Source organism: Enhydra lutris, unplaced genomic scaffold, assembly GCF_002288905.1.
Source record: "Enhydra lutris kenyoni isolate GAN:26980312 unplaced genomic scaffold, ASM228890v2 scaffoldscaffold120, whole genome shotgun sequence".
Lineage (NCBI taxonomy): Eukaryota > Metazoa > Chordata > Mammalia > Carnivora > Mustelidae > Enhydra > Enhydra lutris.
The window spans coordinates 425,187-441,482 of record NW_019154204.1 but is presented as its reverse complement, the minus strand read 5'-3'; the positions used below and the strand labels follow the sequence as shown (position 1 = coordinate 441,482).

The 16,296-nt window shown below is 38.8% G+C and overlaps 1 protein-coding gene across 1 annotated transcript; it reads right to left on the bottom strand.

The window, feature by feature from the left end:
- Positions 1-200: 200 nt before the first annotated feature.
- On the bottom strand, positions 201-1,145 carry LOC111139824 (putative olfactory receptor 2W6). The gene has a single exon (XM_022492240.1). The coding sequence runs from the start codon at positions 1,143-1,145 to the stop codon at positions 201-203; it is 945 nt and encodes a 314-aa protein (XP_022347948.1).
- Between the last annotated feature and the right edge of the window lie 15,151 nt (positions 1,146-16,296).

The following is a 16,296-nucleotide window of genomic DNA, read 5'->3' as shown; positions in this document are numbered from 1 at the left end:
TAGGAGAGATTTCCTAAGGTAGATGCCTTTAAACTGAAGAAAACCAGTTCACATTCAGAGACCAAGGGATGAAGTCACACTTGAAATCATCATGTCCAGCTGTGTTCACTCTACTCTGAAAGTTTGCTCTCCACATCATCACATACATATCTAAGAGACAGACTCCAGAACATCATGTATTACCCCAGCACTCCTCTCATTCATGTTTCCTTGGCCCCCTTCTCTCCTTTCAGGAGCCTCTTCATTGCCCCCTTTACATCCTTGTTCCTCAGAGTGTAGATCAGGGGGTTGACACTGGGAGTGACAATGGTGTAGAAGAAGGTGAGGAACTTGCCTTGGTCTTGGGAGTAGCTGTTGGCTGGCTGCAGGTACATGTAAATGATGGTCCCATAGAAAAGGGAGACCACCGTTAGGTGGGAAGAGCAGATGTTGAATGCTTTCTTGTGCCCTGTGGCTGACTTGATCCTCACCACAGCGGCAGCAATCATCCCATAGGAGATGAGGATCAAGGAGAGGGGCACCAGGAGAAGGGCGACACCCAGGGCAAAGGCAAATGCTTCCACCAACATGGTGTCTTCACAGGACATGGCAATCAGAGCAGGCATCTCACAAAGAAAGTGGTCCACTGTGTGGCGCCCACATCGAGAGAGTTGCATTGTCTGGGGACACATGACAAAGGAGTTTAAAAAGCCACAGAACCAGGACACAGTCACCAACTGCAGGCAGAGACGTGGGTGCATGACCACAGTGTAATGCAGAGGCCGGCAGACAGCCACATAGCTGTCATAGGACATGAGAGCCAGTAGAACACACTCAGTTGAGCCCAACACCATGTAGATATAGAGCTGGGCCACACAGCCATGGTAGGAGATGGTCTTCTCTGGACCCCAAAGGTTCCACAGCAGCTGGGGAACAATGCTCATCGTAAAGCAGAGATCCAAGAAAGAAAGGTTCCCAAGAAAGAAGTACATGGGCGTGTGGAGTATAGCATCCATGATTGACAACAAGATGATAGCAGTGTTGCCTGCAAGGGTCAGGGTGTAGAAGACCAAGATAAAAGCAAAGAGAATAATCTCCAGTCGAGGGTGATCAGAAAAGCCCAGCAAGATGAATGCTTGTTGGTAGCTATCATTGTCTCTTCCCATAGTCTTTGCCAGCTGTTATGGAAACACAGAAGCAAGTACTGGATAAGACAGCAAATGAAGATTCACCCAGCACTCTCCAATTTCCATGTGTGGGTCTATAAAGTTAGGAAAGTCATCTGCTCTCCCATACTTTTAGCATACACTTACTGATACCTATTGTATGAAAAGCAGTGTGTCTGATTCTCCTGGAGGGGTGAAGATGAATTAATTCAGAAGCTACCCTGTTTGGTGAATAATTGCAAATAATTAGAAAGAAGAGAGAAAGTAAAAGTTCTCTAAAAGATTTGTTAAAAAGCTGAGTGTGTTGCAAATTATTCCCAGTTGATCAGAGAACCCCCTATAGAAGAGTTTATGTTCAGGGACACTGCTGTACCTGAGGGAGGTTTTGTTTGGTTTTGTTTGGTTTTTTGGGGTTTTGTTGTTGTTGTTGTTTTCCAAAACACTGGTGAGAATTTTACATGTGGCAGATTAAGCAAAATATATTTCCAGAAGAGAAAGTAGTACTTGCACAGACACAAATAATCAAATTCATGGATGATATTCAGGGAGTTCACAAATATGAATGTCACACAATTCCTTAACAACACATAATTTTATTGAAATTAAATCCAATAAGATTTGACACTCACTATCAGAAAGAGTCTAGATTATAGACTGTACTCTGCCTCTGTAAAAGGCACATCTACACATGTATATCCTGATACTCAGATTCTCTCTCTATGCCTTAGCTTTTCCTGGTGTGTGCTGTAAAGGAAGCTAGAACTTCTCAAGTCCCCTCACATCTCTACAGGACTGGTGGTATCAGCACAGGCCCTGAACATTTTCAGCTGTACATGTTTCCCACTTTACTGGTGTTCACCTTGAAGCACTAGAGTTCACCGGGCTTGTATCAGCCATAGGGATGGCAAATGCCAATAGCCATTAAGAAATAGCTTTAAACAACATGCAAGAAGGAAGCAGTGGAAATAAGAGTACAGAAACATTCTGAGGTGTGTGTCTCTGTGTGGCTGATGTCAGCTCCTGTCTAGCCTGACTGTGAAGAATTTATGAACTCTACCCAGCTGGGACTGCTCACAGGAATTCCACAAGTTCCCAATTATTACTCCAGGCATAGGACCCCCAGTAAAGCCCCTTGAAGACACAGAAGAGGGCAGAGAATGATGAGAAGCAACCACCTAAGAACCAGATTGTGTGACCTCATTGTATGAACAGAGTACTCAAAGAGAGACATTCCCACACACATTCTACCAGTGTTGGCTGGGAAGAACCACTTGCACATCTGTATCCACAGACCTGTCATGGCTTTTTTCCAAGCTCAAGAGATTCCCAGGAGTGGCAAGGAGAAACTCAACACCAATTGCTTAGCAACATGCATCACTGAGGGCCGGACTTAGCAAAATTGCTGAAAAATAGGTGACATTTCTCATTTTACTATTCCTTCATTGCAAGGTAACCCAATGCTCAATCTCATGTCCAGTATCCAGAGGCTGTCCTCTGTGTCATCCTATAGATATTTCTCCCCAAAAAGGTATTTTAAGCATAAATTACCATATTTTTTTTACATGCTTTAGCTCACCTCTCTAGTCTAAACTATGAAATTGAAAGGAATGGAGCTGCTGAAAATGAAGACTGAAACAGGATAGAGCTAAACCTGTAGTCACATGATTACAAGTCTACACCAGTTTTGATAGCTCTGGCCTAAAGGTCTGAAGCTGGGTTGATGCATTGGGCTTGATTCTCTGACTCTGTACCAATGCTCAGAGGAGAATTTCCTGAATGATATTCTGTGACCACTGAGTGGGACTTAATTCCAAGCAGTAGAGCTATTTTTTGTCTGCTTCAGATACACAGCACATCCTAAAAGCCATCATTCTTTCCACATTTACAATAGGTCAGATGTTTCCCAGATCTTCTCCACTTACAGTTCTGAGCCATTGTCACAGCATCCCTGCAAGTTGGGTAGGCCAACTATTAGGATCTCAGTATTAAGGAGGTCCATAATGCCAGTCCTACCCATTAACTCAAAGTTCCCACTCTTCATCCCTCCCTTGTTCTTATCATTTTAAACTTGTTTAAAGGTGGTCATTTCCTCCTGCTTCTTCTGTTAACCTGCACATAGACTTAACAGTAAAGGCCTAACACTAAAGTCCATCATTATGGAGAAAAGTTTGTGATCATTCTCAGCATTGCTGAGGAAATTTGCCATGCTTGTTTGGTCACTGTGCCAAAACAGAATGACACAAGGTGTTCTGTTCATTGGGGAAATCAGAAAGGTTGATATGATGTGTGTGCATCAAGTCAGAGGATGGCTTAGGATTGGCCCAGCTAGGAATGGAGAAGCAAGTAGAATATACTCTCTCCTTTATACTTGTCATAGATCCACTTTGTTTGGACTTGGTGTATTCAATCACTTCTGAATTGATGCAGTAACTCTATTCCAAACTGGAGTTAATGTGCCAAGTGGCAATGAGAAAATGTATTCAATTTCTCCAACAGACACAAACCTTAATAGAACTAACACACAAGACAATTATATATCCTCATTACAAGGGACCAAAGATACAGAAATGAAACTCATTGCTACCACAAAGCTCCTATCCACATCCTCACTCTTGTTTTTCCCAGATTCTGTTAGCCCTCCTTACTTCAATTCCAAAGATCAACCAGGAGTTTTCTTGGGGAGAAGGCAGCTAATTCTGCTCCCATTTAGTTTCTGGGTCTTCCAGAAGAAATTCCAACAAAAACTCTGATGAAGGATTGAGCACAGAAAAGGTCTACCCCATCAAAATGGTAATGAATCTTTAAGTGGCACAGCATGATGAATATCTAACAATGGTCTGAAGCTCTCTTGACCAGCCTGAGTTAGTGTTTCCTCTGTAGCTCAGGAGAGAAGTGGCAGAGTGCCACATTTCAAATCAGCATGCTTTATGTCACACACATATATACAGGTCCCCTAGGGCTAAGGAGATGGCAGGTGACCCCCAGGGAGAAAGGAAAGCATATATTCTAAGAGCTTTAAGAATTTACAAGTGTCATTTTATTGGTACACAAGGGGATGAAAAGGCAAATGTAATATCCTGTCCCCTTGGGAATTTGGAATAGTCTGGGGCCTCGTGACAGATAACAGTTTGTTTATGGAGCTAGGACATTAGGGACTGGTGTTCTCATCCAGAGGTTGACCCACTCCCTCATGTAGAAAGGCCCCAGAGAAGCATCATGGAAAGTTACCAAACAAGGCACTCAGGTTTTCATGAAAAGAGCACGGATTTCTGGGTTTCATGTAAAAATAAAAGCAGATCAATTTCTTCGTTTGGTCCTGGGTTCACAAAATTAAAACCATGAAACTCTAGGGAGACAAGGAACCCCAAATAGTTGAATCTGTGCCCTCCAACATGGGAAAGAATGAAGTAAGGGAAAACATGTAGGAAACTCTGAGGTCAGTCATTGCCATATTGAGATGCCAAGGGAAACTTCGCTTTTCCTTCTTCAACACCCAGTGTATACTACAGCTTCTACGTGCATGGTGCCATATAGTGAGGCTGCTGTCTAGCCAGTCCAGTCTAGTTCAAGTGACCCAACAATGTCTACCCCTCTCCTGTCCATAGTCACTGTGCTTAATGTCTTTCCAGGGACAAATTGCCTTTTCTTGCCTCCTGCAGACCTCCCAAACACTCTAGAAGAATCCACAACTCTTGGCATATGTTAGTATCTTTTATCTACTCATAAATAGATTGAGATTCATAAAACATAACTTAACTTTGGGCACCAACAATTGTGATATAGTATTGTAATTGTTAATGCATCTTCTTAATGTTATGAAGTCTGCATCTTGGTGTTTGGATACATGTATTTGTGACTGCTTCCATTTGTTTCAGTTTGGGTATATATGTGAGATCTTGGCAATTAAGTACTTAGGATTCCCATTACAGAATATGAAATTCTTAAAAGCACAGTCCTATACATATTTAGAACTTACAGGAATTTTAGAAATTATCTGGTCCTTGAGCAGTAATAACAATACTGAGACAAAGAAAAAGTCAGAGAGCTGACTGATATGTGGCCCCTACGTTTGACCCTGACTCTCCTTGTAGGAAAACACAGAACATGTGCAAATGCTTATAATCTGCAGGCCAGCAATTCCCGAAGTGTAATCCTAGGATCAACATCATCAGCTAACCTGATAATTTTTTAGAATTCCAAATTCTTTTTCTTTTCCCCCTATTACCTGGATCTTCGTTTCTTCCAGCTTTATTGAGATATAACTGAGATATAGCATTGACTAAGTTTAAGGTGCACATGATGATGATTTAACATACATTGTGAAATGATGAACACAATAGGGTTGACTAGTCCCTCCATCATCCCATATAATTAACTTTTTGTACATATGTGTGGTAAGAACATTTAGTATCTTTAAAGTATAATACAGTTTTGCAAACTATAGTCATTGTGGTCTATATTAAAGCCCAGAACTTACTCATCTTTTAACTGAAAGTTTGGACCCTTTGTCCAATATCCTTTTCCCCCACTCCACTCCCAGCCCCTTGCTGTTTCTCTGCCTCTATGAGTATGGCTTTTGTTGTTGTTGCTTTTTAGATTCCACATATAAATGAGAGCATATGTTGTTTATCTTTCTCTGCCTGATTTATTTCATGTTCTCAAGGGTCCATCCATGTTGTCACATTGGCAGGATTTCCTTCTTTCTAATGGCTGTGTAATAATGGAATAATTTGTATACATTACATAATGGAATATTATAATTTCCATAGCAACTGAACCAGTTGGCATTCCTGCCAATAGAGCATGAGGGAGGGTTCCCTTTTCTCCACATCCTTGCCAATACTTGTTATCTCTTGTCTCTGTGATTTTGGCCATTCTTACAGGTGTGAGGTGGTATCTCATTGTGTTTTTGATTTGCATTTCCCTGATGATCAGTGATGTTGAACACCTTTTAATGTACCTGTTGGTCATCTGAATGTCTTCTTTGGGAAAATGTCTATTCAGGCCCTCTGTGCATATTTTAAACAGGTTATTTGGCTTTTTGTTTATTTTTTGGTTTTTGTTTTTGGGGCTTGGGGGGAGTGTTTTTAGGGGGGTTGTTGTTGTTTAGTTGTATGAAATCCTTATATATTTTGGATATTAACCCCCTATCAAATATATGGTTTGCAAATTTTTTTTTCCCCATTCTATAGATACCCTTTTCATTTTGTCAATTGTTTCATTTGCTGTGAAGAGGCTTTTTAGTTTGAGGTAGTCCCACTTGTTGATTTTGCCTTTGTTACTTACGCTTTCTTTTTTTAAAGGATTTTATTCGCTTGTTTGTGAGAAAGACAGAGACAGAGCACAAGAAGGAGGAGGGGCAGAGGGAGAGAGAAAAGCAGACTCCTCACTGAGCAGGGAGCCTGGTGTTGGACTCCATCCCAGGACCCTGAGATCATGCCCTGAGCTGAAGACAGGTACTTAACAAACTGAGTCACCCAGGCACCCCAATCCTTTCAAGTGACATATCCAAAAATATTATTGTCAAGAACAATATCAAAGAGCATTTTTCCTATGTTTTTTCATAGAAGTTTTAAAAGGTCAAGTCTTACATTTTATGTCTTTAATCTATGTCAAGCTGTTTTTTTTTTTTAATTTTATCTATTTATTTGACAGACAGAGATCACAAGTAGTCAGAGAGGCAGGCAGAGAGAGAGGAGGAAGCAGGCTTCCGATGTGGGGCTCAATCCCAGGACCCTAAGATAGTGACCTGAGCCAAAGGCAGAGGCTTTAACCCACTGAGCCACCCAGGCACCCCTCAAGCTGTTTTTTCTAAATGGTGTAAGTTAGGGATCGAAACTCATTGTTTTATATATGATTACCCACTTTTCCCAACACCATTTATTGAAGAAATTTTTTTGGGCCCCTACTCAATATTCTCTACTCCTTTTTCAACCATCAGTTAAATGTGTATGCAAACAGTTATTTCTGGGCTCTTGTTTATATTCAATTGCCTTTGTGTCTATTTTTATGAAAGTGCCAGACCATTTTTATTAATATAGTCTACAGTCAGGAACTGTGATGCCTCCAGCTTTGTTCCTATTTCTTAAGATTGCTTTGGCTATTCATGGTCTTTTGTGCTCCCATTTAAATTTTAGGATTGCTTGTTCTCTTCATATAAAATCCCATTGGAATTCCAATTGATTGGGATTGCATTAAATCCATGGATGATTTTGGATAGTATGAACATTTGAACAGTATTAATTGTTCCAATCCATGAACCATGAAAGATACCATGGAGTATCTTTTCATTTATATGTAACTTTTCAATTTCTTTTATTAAAGTCTTATAGTTTTGGTATATAGATCTTTCACTTTCTTGGTTAAATTTATTCTTCTGTATTTTATTATTGTTAATGCTATTGTAAATGGGGTCATTTTATTTATTTTTGAGATATTTTATTGTTGGTATGTAGAACTGCAACTGATTTCTGTATGTTGATTTTGTATCCTGCAACTTCACAGATAAAATTCCAAATTTGTGAACTGCATTTTAGAGTTGCTGAATCAGAAATTCTGAGTGGGGCCCGACAATCTGTGTTTTCATAGACCCTCCAGGTGATGTCCATACATGGCAAGTTTGAGAACCATTGCTCTATGCCTATATCTCTTTATCCTTAAAGTCCCCTTTAAATGAGTTTATGTTTGAGTAATAATCTAAAGATATTATATCATAAAGAAAGATTTTATTTGGATCAATTAAACAGATTGTCTTGGGAAATTTTATTATCCATGTGAGATTTCTGTGTTGTTTGAAGTATAGAGTGTATTTTTATCAACTCTAAGTTCAAAGTTTCCTAACAATGTTTCAGAGGGGATTTTAATATCAATTAATACAATGAACTATAAATGCTTCTACTGACTTCCTTTTCTTGAGATACTCCTGAAAAAAGGAAGATTTTGAAGGAACTCACAAAGAAAATAATCGACATTACCTCATGCCTCTACCTGGAAAACCTGGTTAGTTGAGAGGGAAGGTAATCAGGAAAAGGTCACAGAAGCCTGCTCGCGCTCAGGATAGAATATCTTTAAGAGAAAAATATGTGAAACAGCTAAATTGGCCAACAATTTTTGGTTGCTTTGCAATAAAAGCTTCAAGATAGACCAAATGGGGTTTCAATTCCAACTTTCCTTCTCAATAGCTTTATAATTTTGACAAGCTGTCTCACTTCCTCAAGCTTCTTTATTTATCAGTAAAATGGAAAAATTAATAAAATACAATTCAAGTGATTGCTGTGATGATGAAATGACATAATAATTCCATGTAAAATATTTCTCACAAGGGACACTTGGGTTATTCAGTCAATTAGCATCCGACTCTTGGTTTCAGCTCTGGTCATGATCTCAGGGTTGTGAGATCCAGCCCCATGCTGGACTCCACAGTCAATGGGGAGGCTGTTTAAGGTTCTTTCTCTCCCTCTTCCTCTGTCCCTCCCCCGATCTCTCAAATAAATAAATAAATCTTAAAAAAATTAATAAAATATTTCTCCCAATGCTCACATATAGTGACAAACCCATAGACATTAGTTATAAATCACTATTAAACTATTTTGTGCTTTAGTCTGCACATTTCTTCAGAAACAAAAAGGTAGTAAAGGTGGACCGGGCTACACATTCTGTCATATGGTGCTTACTGAAGAGGCCCCAAGTTCAAAGCTGGACTTGGAAAATGACATACAAGATGGTGTCTAGAAATAACAATGGAGTTTGATTTTCTTTGATGACTCATCAGTAGTTCATTAACATTGACTTTGTAGTTATTGGCAATCATACTCTCTTTTGCATCTTGTTTGTCTCTGTAATACCATTCTGACTCAATTCACCCCCAAAATTACATCTGCCTCCCACTTCTCCATTTTATGTTTCATTCAATGTTCCTAGGTTCTCTTGGGAGAGTGGATAAGGAAATAGAGGTGGCATGTATTTGAAAGCCCATATTTAGTTTTCATTAGAATGTATCATATATAGAGAAATATGCTTATATAGAAAGTAGATAGGGCGCCTGGGTGGCTCAGTGTGTTAAAGCCTCTGCCTTCAGCTCAGATCATGATCCCAGAGTCCTGGGATCAAGCCCTGCATCAGGCTCTCTGCTCAGCAGGGAGCCTGCTTCCTCTTCTCTCTCTCTGCCTGCCTCTCTGCCTACGTGTGATGTCTGTCAAATGAATAAATAAATAAATAAATAAATAAGTCTTTAAAAAGAATGAAAGAAAGAAAGAAGACACACCTATGTAACCATCCAAAGGAAGGAAGGAAGGAAGAAAAAGAAATTTCCAGCACCCCAAAGCCCCCATGAACTGTTCCCTTCCACCTCTTCAACGATAGAGCTTATCTGCTCTGACTCTATAGACTAGTTTTTCTTTTTTTTGAATTTAATATGTGTAATCATACAGTAAATATCTATTTTATTTCTATATTAGTTTGCTCAATTTTGCTTTTATCCATTTTCATTATATATAGTGTCCATTTTATGAATACATCACACTTCATTTTTTCACTTCCTATGGATAGTTATCAGATTGCTTTCTGTCTAAGACTGTTATGGGCTTAGGTATGAGGGCTATGGGTATTATTGTACATGTCTTTTGGTATAGATGTGCACTTACACCTGATAAATATACACTTAAGAAAAAATTATGATCTTAGAAAACGTGTATGTTCAAATTTAGTGATAAAAATGCCTAAAAGATTTTCAAAAATATTTTTCAAAATATCAATCATATTCCCATCAGTGGTGAGTGGAGTTACTGTGCTCTATGTCTCCCCTAGTGTGTAATTTATCAAGGCTTAAATTTTAGACCTCGGACATGTTAGTGACACCTCAGTGTATTTTAAGGTGCATATTACTGATTACTAATGAGTAGGACACCTCGTATACTCACTATTTGTACATCCTCTTTTAACAATGTCCCTTTAAGTACTTGGTCCATTCTTCTGTTGAATTGTTACTTTTTTGTTTCCTTATCCATTTGTAGAATATTTTTTTAGAGAGAGAGTGTGGGAGTCAGAGGGAAAGGAAGAGAGAGTCTCAAGCAGAGTCCATGCTGAAGCATGGAGCCTGATGCAGGGGCTCAGTCCCATGACCCTGAGATCATGACCTGAGCCAAAATGAAGAGTTAGATTGAGCCACCCACTCAACCCATTTGTAGAAGTTTTTAATGTGCTCTGGCTATTGGCTCTTTGCCAGTTATGTATTTTTATCTAATTTGTGGCATTCCTCTTCACTCTTTCAGTGTTGTCTTTGGATGTAGTCCTTAAACTAGAAAGGCAAAACCCCAAAACAATTTTGAAAAAAATGAAAAATAAAAAGGGAAGAGTCATTCTACCTCATGTCAAGATTTATTAAAGGTATAGTAACCAAAGGTAGGAATTATTAGAGAAGGGATAAACACAGAGACCAATAGGACACATTAGAAAACCTAGAAATAAGCTAACATAAAACATGCCTGACTGATTTTTCACAAAAATGCAAAAACAGATCAATGGAGAAAAAGTAGCCTTTTCCACAATAGTTGCTGGAAGAACTGGACATCAACTGACCAAAAAATAAATAAATAAATAAATAAAATTTAAAAAAAATAAAGAAAGAAAGAAAAGAAAAAAAGAAAAAAATCCATTTAAGTCAGTATTATGCCTCCATCAGAAAGGATGAATACCCAACTTTCATAGCAACATGGATGGGACTGGAAGAGATTATGCTGAGTGAAATAAGTCAAGCAGAGAGAGTCAATTATCATATGGTTTCACTTATTTGTGGAGCATAACAAATAGCATGGAGGACATGGGGAGTTAGGAGAAGGCATTTGGGGGAAATTGGAAGGGGAGGTGAACAATGAGAGACTATGGACTCTGAAAAACAATCTGAGGGGTTTGAAGAGGTTGGGGGAGTGGGAGGTTGGGGGAACCAGGTGGTGGGTATTAGAGAAGGCACGGACTGCATGGAGCACTGGGTGTGGTGCAAAAACAATGAATACTGTTATGCTGAAAATTAAAAAAAAAAAGATTAAAAATAAATAAATAAATAAATAAATAAACAAACACACACCCACACACACACACAAAAGTCACACTTTTTGCAAATTATGCAAAAGTAATGGGTCATAAACTCAAATAAAAATGGATCACATATTATACAGAAAGTCCCTACACTTGATATCAAAAGTACAGTCTATAAAAATCTTAACAAATTGTGCTTTATCCACATTAAAACTTTCATTCAGTAAAAGATCCCATTAAGAGAATGAAAGTACAAGCCAGTCATTGGGGAGAATATTTGCAATATATTAGGTATCTTGTATCCAGTATACATAAATAACTCTTAAATACTAACACTAAAAACACCTAATTAATCCAAATGAGCAAGGCAAAGCCAAATGGTATCCCAGGATGGCTGCGTAGGAGAGCCAAATGCTGTCCTTCCATAAATATCAACAATCAGATAGCTAACCACAAACAAATACAACTCCAAGAGAGCTGACTGGTCCACTTAAGAAGTTTAGGGCTTTTGGGGGGTGCCTGGTTGGCTTAGTGGGTTAAAGCCTCTGCCTCCGGCTCAGGTCATGATCCCAGGGTCCTGGGATTGAGCCCCATATTGGGCTCTCTGCTCAGTGGAGAGCCTGCTTCCTCCTCCTCCCTCCTCTCTCTCTCTGCCTGCCTCTCTGACTACTTGTGATCTCAAATAAATAACTAAAATCTTAAAAAAAAAGTTTAGGGTTTCTAAAAAATATATATATATTATTTATTTATTTGAAAGACAGAGATCACAAGTAGGCAGAGAGACAGGCAGAAAGAGAGAGGGGGAAGCAGCTCCCTACCGAGCAGAGAGCCTGACGCAGGGCTCTATTCCAGGACCCTGAGATCATGACCTAAGCTGAAGGCAGAGGCTTAACCCACTGAGCCACCCAGGTGCTCCCCACTTAAGAAATTTGAGCAACACAGGGGAACAAAAATATTTTAAAATAACTGAAACCCCCCAAATTCCCACCTCCTACTGTAATCACATTGGGCATTAGCCTTCAACATTAGATTTTTTTTTTCTTTTGGAGGGAAGAAACACAAAACAAACAGACCATAGCATTGTTTTCATTTTCATTTGTCTGAAGGTATTTTTTTTAAATTCTCTTTTGATTTCCCTTTATCTGATATATCATTTGTAAATATCTTCTCCTATTCCACAGGTTGCCTTTTAGTTTTGTTGACTGTTTCCCTTGCTGTGCAGAAGTTTTTATCTTGATGAAGTCCCAAAGCTCATTTCTGCTTTGTTTCCCTTGCCTCCAGTGACATGTCTAGTAAGAAGTTGTTGGTGGAGAACAGAGATTGCTGTCTGTGTTCACCTCCAGGATTTTGATGGTTTCCTATCTCACATTTAGGACTTTGATCCATTCTGAGTTTATTTTCTAGTTTAGCCAGTGTGTTCCTCCACAATTCATACGTTGAATTCCTGTCCCCACAACACGATGATATTAGGAGGTGCAGATGTTGGGAGATGTTAGCTCATGAGGGTGGAATCTCCACAAATGGGAGACCCCATAGAGCTCCCCAGTCCTTTTGACCATGTGAGGACACAACGAGAGGTCTGCAGCCAGAAGAGTGCCCTCAATCAACCATGCTGGCACCCTGACCTCAGACTTCCAACAGTCAGAAGTGTGAGAAGTACATGTGTGGCTTATAAGTTACCCTGTCTCTGGCATTTTGTTATAGCAGCCCAAATTGACTGAGACAGACAACATGCCAAAACTTATCAGATGCAACAAAAGCAGTTCTAAGAGGAAAGTTCATAGCAATTATATATATATATATACATGTGTGTGTGTGTGTGTATTTATATAAATATATTTTTAAAAAGATATCAAATAAACAAAAACTTCATAGCTAAAAAAGTCATAGTTAAAACTTCATAGTTAATGATACTAGAAAAAGAAGAACTGAACCCAAAATTACTAGAAAGAAAGGAAATAATAAATATTATAGAAGGAATATATCAAATAGAAAATAAAAATAACATAGTAACAAAGAAAAAAAGACAAAAGATGCAAATAAATAAAATCAGAAATGAAAGAGGATACATTATTATGAAAGGTTCAGAATTTTTAAAAAAAGATTATAACACACAATTGTGAACAACTATAAGCCCCAAAAATCAATGGCCTAGAAGAAAATAATAAATTCCTAGAATCACACACTCTACTAAGACTGAATCAAGAAGAAATGGAAAGTCTGAAGAGATCAGTAATGAAGGAGATAGATTCAGTAATCAAAAACCTCCCAAAAAGAAAATCCAAGGACCAAATGGGCTCCCAGATGAATACTTCCAAACATTCAAAGGCTTATTTGCACCAAGTTTTCATAAACTTTTCCCCAAAACAGAGTAGAGAGCATTTCTAAACTAATTTTTATGAGGCCAGCATTGCCCTCATACCAAAAGAAGACATACAAATGGCAAACAGGCACACAAAAAGATATTAAACATCACTAATCATCAAAATACATATAAAAAGCACAATGAAATATCACCTCACAACTATTCAGATGACTACTATAGAGATTATAAGGGATAACACACATTAACTAGGCTGTGGAGAAAAGACAATCCTTGCACAGTTGGTGGGATGCTAAATTGGTACAGTCATTATGAAAAACACTAAAAAGTTTAAAAACAGCTTCTGAACTATAGAGGACAAACTCAAGGTCACAAAGAGGGGAGGTTGGTGAAGGGATGGGTTAAATTCGTGTTGAGGATTAAGGAGTGCACCTGTTGTGATGAGAATTCAGTGTTGTATGAAAGTGTTCAATCACTAAATTCTACATCTGAAACTAATATTACACTGAACATTAACTAACTGGAAATTTAAATAAAAATTTAAAAAAATAGAAAAGAGTATGAAGCTTCCTCAAAAAACTAAAAATATAACTATCATATGATTCATCAATTTAACTGGATTGAGTACATATCTAAAGAAAATAAGATCATTACCTGGAAGAAATACCTTCAATCTTATGCTCATTGCAGGATTACTCATGGTAACTAAGGTATAGAAACCACCCAGTGAATAAATGAAGAAAAGAAATGTGATTAACATACACAGTGGAACTATGTATTTACCCCCAAAATACAGATGTATTGAAAAGAAGGGCAATCTGGACCCCAGTGTTCATAGCAACAATGGCCACAGTCTCCAAACTGTGGAAAGAGCCAAGATGCCCTTTAACAGATGAATGAATAAAGATATGGTCCAAATATACAATGGAATATTATGCCTCCATCAGAAAGGATGAATACTCAAATTTTGTATCAACGTGGATGGGACTGGAAGAGATTATGCTGAGTGAAATAAGTCAAGCAGAAAGTTGAAACATGTAAGTTTCACTTACTTGTGGAGTATAAGGAATAACACAGAGGACATTGGGTGAAGAAGAGGATAAGTGAGTTGGGGGAAATCGGAGGGGAAGAAGAACCATGAGAGGCTGTGGACTCTGAAAAACAAACTGAGGGTTTGGGGGGGATTGGGGATTGGGGATTGGGAGAGCCTGGTGGTGGGTATTAAGGAGGGCATGTATTGCATGGAGCACTGGGTGTGATGCATAAACAATGAATCTTGGAACACTGAAAAAAATTACATTAAATTCAAAAAAAATAAATTAAATAAAAAAAACATACACAGTGGAATATTATACGGCCTTCAAATAAAGGGAAATCCTGCCAATTGTAACAACATGGATGTTACAACATAGAAGATGTCATGCTAAGTGAAATAATCCAGACATAGTAAAACATATATTGCATTATCTCACTTATATGTGGAATCTAAAATAATACAGTATATAGAAGCTGAGGATAAAATGATGGTTGACAGGGGAAGGGGGAGGAAGAAATAGTGAAATGTTGGTCAAAAGGTACAGTTTTAATAACAAGATGAATAAGTTCTGGAGATCAAATATTCAGCATGATGACAACAATTAACAATATTGTCTTGTAGGATCATGTTGGTATAAGATGTTCCTTGTTTTGTCCCCCATTAACTTCAAAAGTTGGGTATTTATGAACAAAAATGCCTGTGTGGGAGTTGTGGGATCTAGCCCCATAGGCCAGGAACCCAGGAGGAGTCTCATCCCTTGTGCATCAGGTATCAGGGAGACAGATCTGGGAATGGACTGTGTAACTACAAACCTATCCAACATTTTCAGCCACATCACCTGTGAAACACTGAATTGGACAAATAACCATGGATGAGTGAGAATTTATAGAATTCCAGGTTTCTAGAGAAGTTCCAATACTCCAAGAGAGCAAAAGCCATGAGAACTTGAATTTAGAGTAGGTAAGAGGAACTTTGCGAGTATTACTCCACAAACCCAACCTTGGTTGTATAGTGCGAAAAAATAAGAGACCAGGAACCCTCCCACAGTGGGAAAGGGAGAACAATGAGCAAGTACCCACTTGAACAGCTATATGGAACAATGCTGAAGAAAGGCATCTGTCCCCCACAGTAACCAGAGTGTAAAAATGAGGGCTGGGAAGAGACAGATCAGGAACCAGGCAGATAAGAGTATCAGGGCATTAAGAGGGCATTAAACTGATGTGGGTCCTGCTGGCTGCATTCTAGGTTTCAGCAGGAAGCCTATCCATAAGCCGCTAGGAAAACCTCACCCAAGGATTCTTCCCAATTTGTTGAAAACACCCCTAATGCCCTAAGCGCCAGACCCACACCTCTGCCCACTCTGCAACCAGCTTCTGAGAATAGCAGTAAGAGAAAGGTTGGCTAGACAGAAGTCCACACAGGAAACAAGCCAGGGTTGTGAGCAAGGGACAAACCACAATATTGACCTATAGCACCACCTTTGGGAAAACCAAAAAGAACATTCCAGCAGCCATCCTGCTGAGATGGAAGATTGAGAGAAGACATAAAAGCTTAAGAATCATGCCACAAAAGAAAATAGGAAGTGTGGAGTAGGTGTCTCTGCACAAAGTTACAGAAAATCCCAAATATCAGTAGGACCAACAAAATATTTCTCACATGAAGGCAGCTAGTAAAAATTAGAGGAGATGACTACTAAGTCAAGTGTACAAGGAACAATACAAATCTCCAAAGAACTTCTCTGAGAAAACACCAAATGGCAG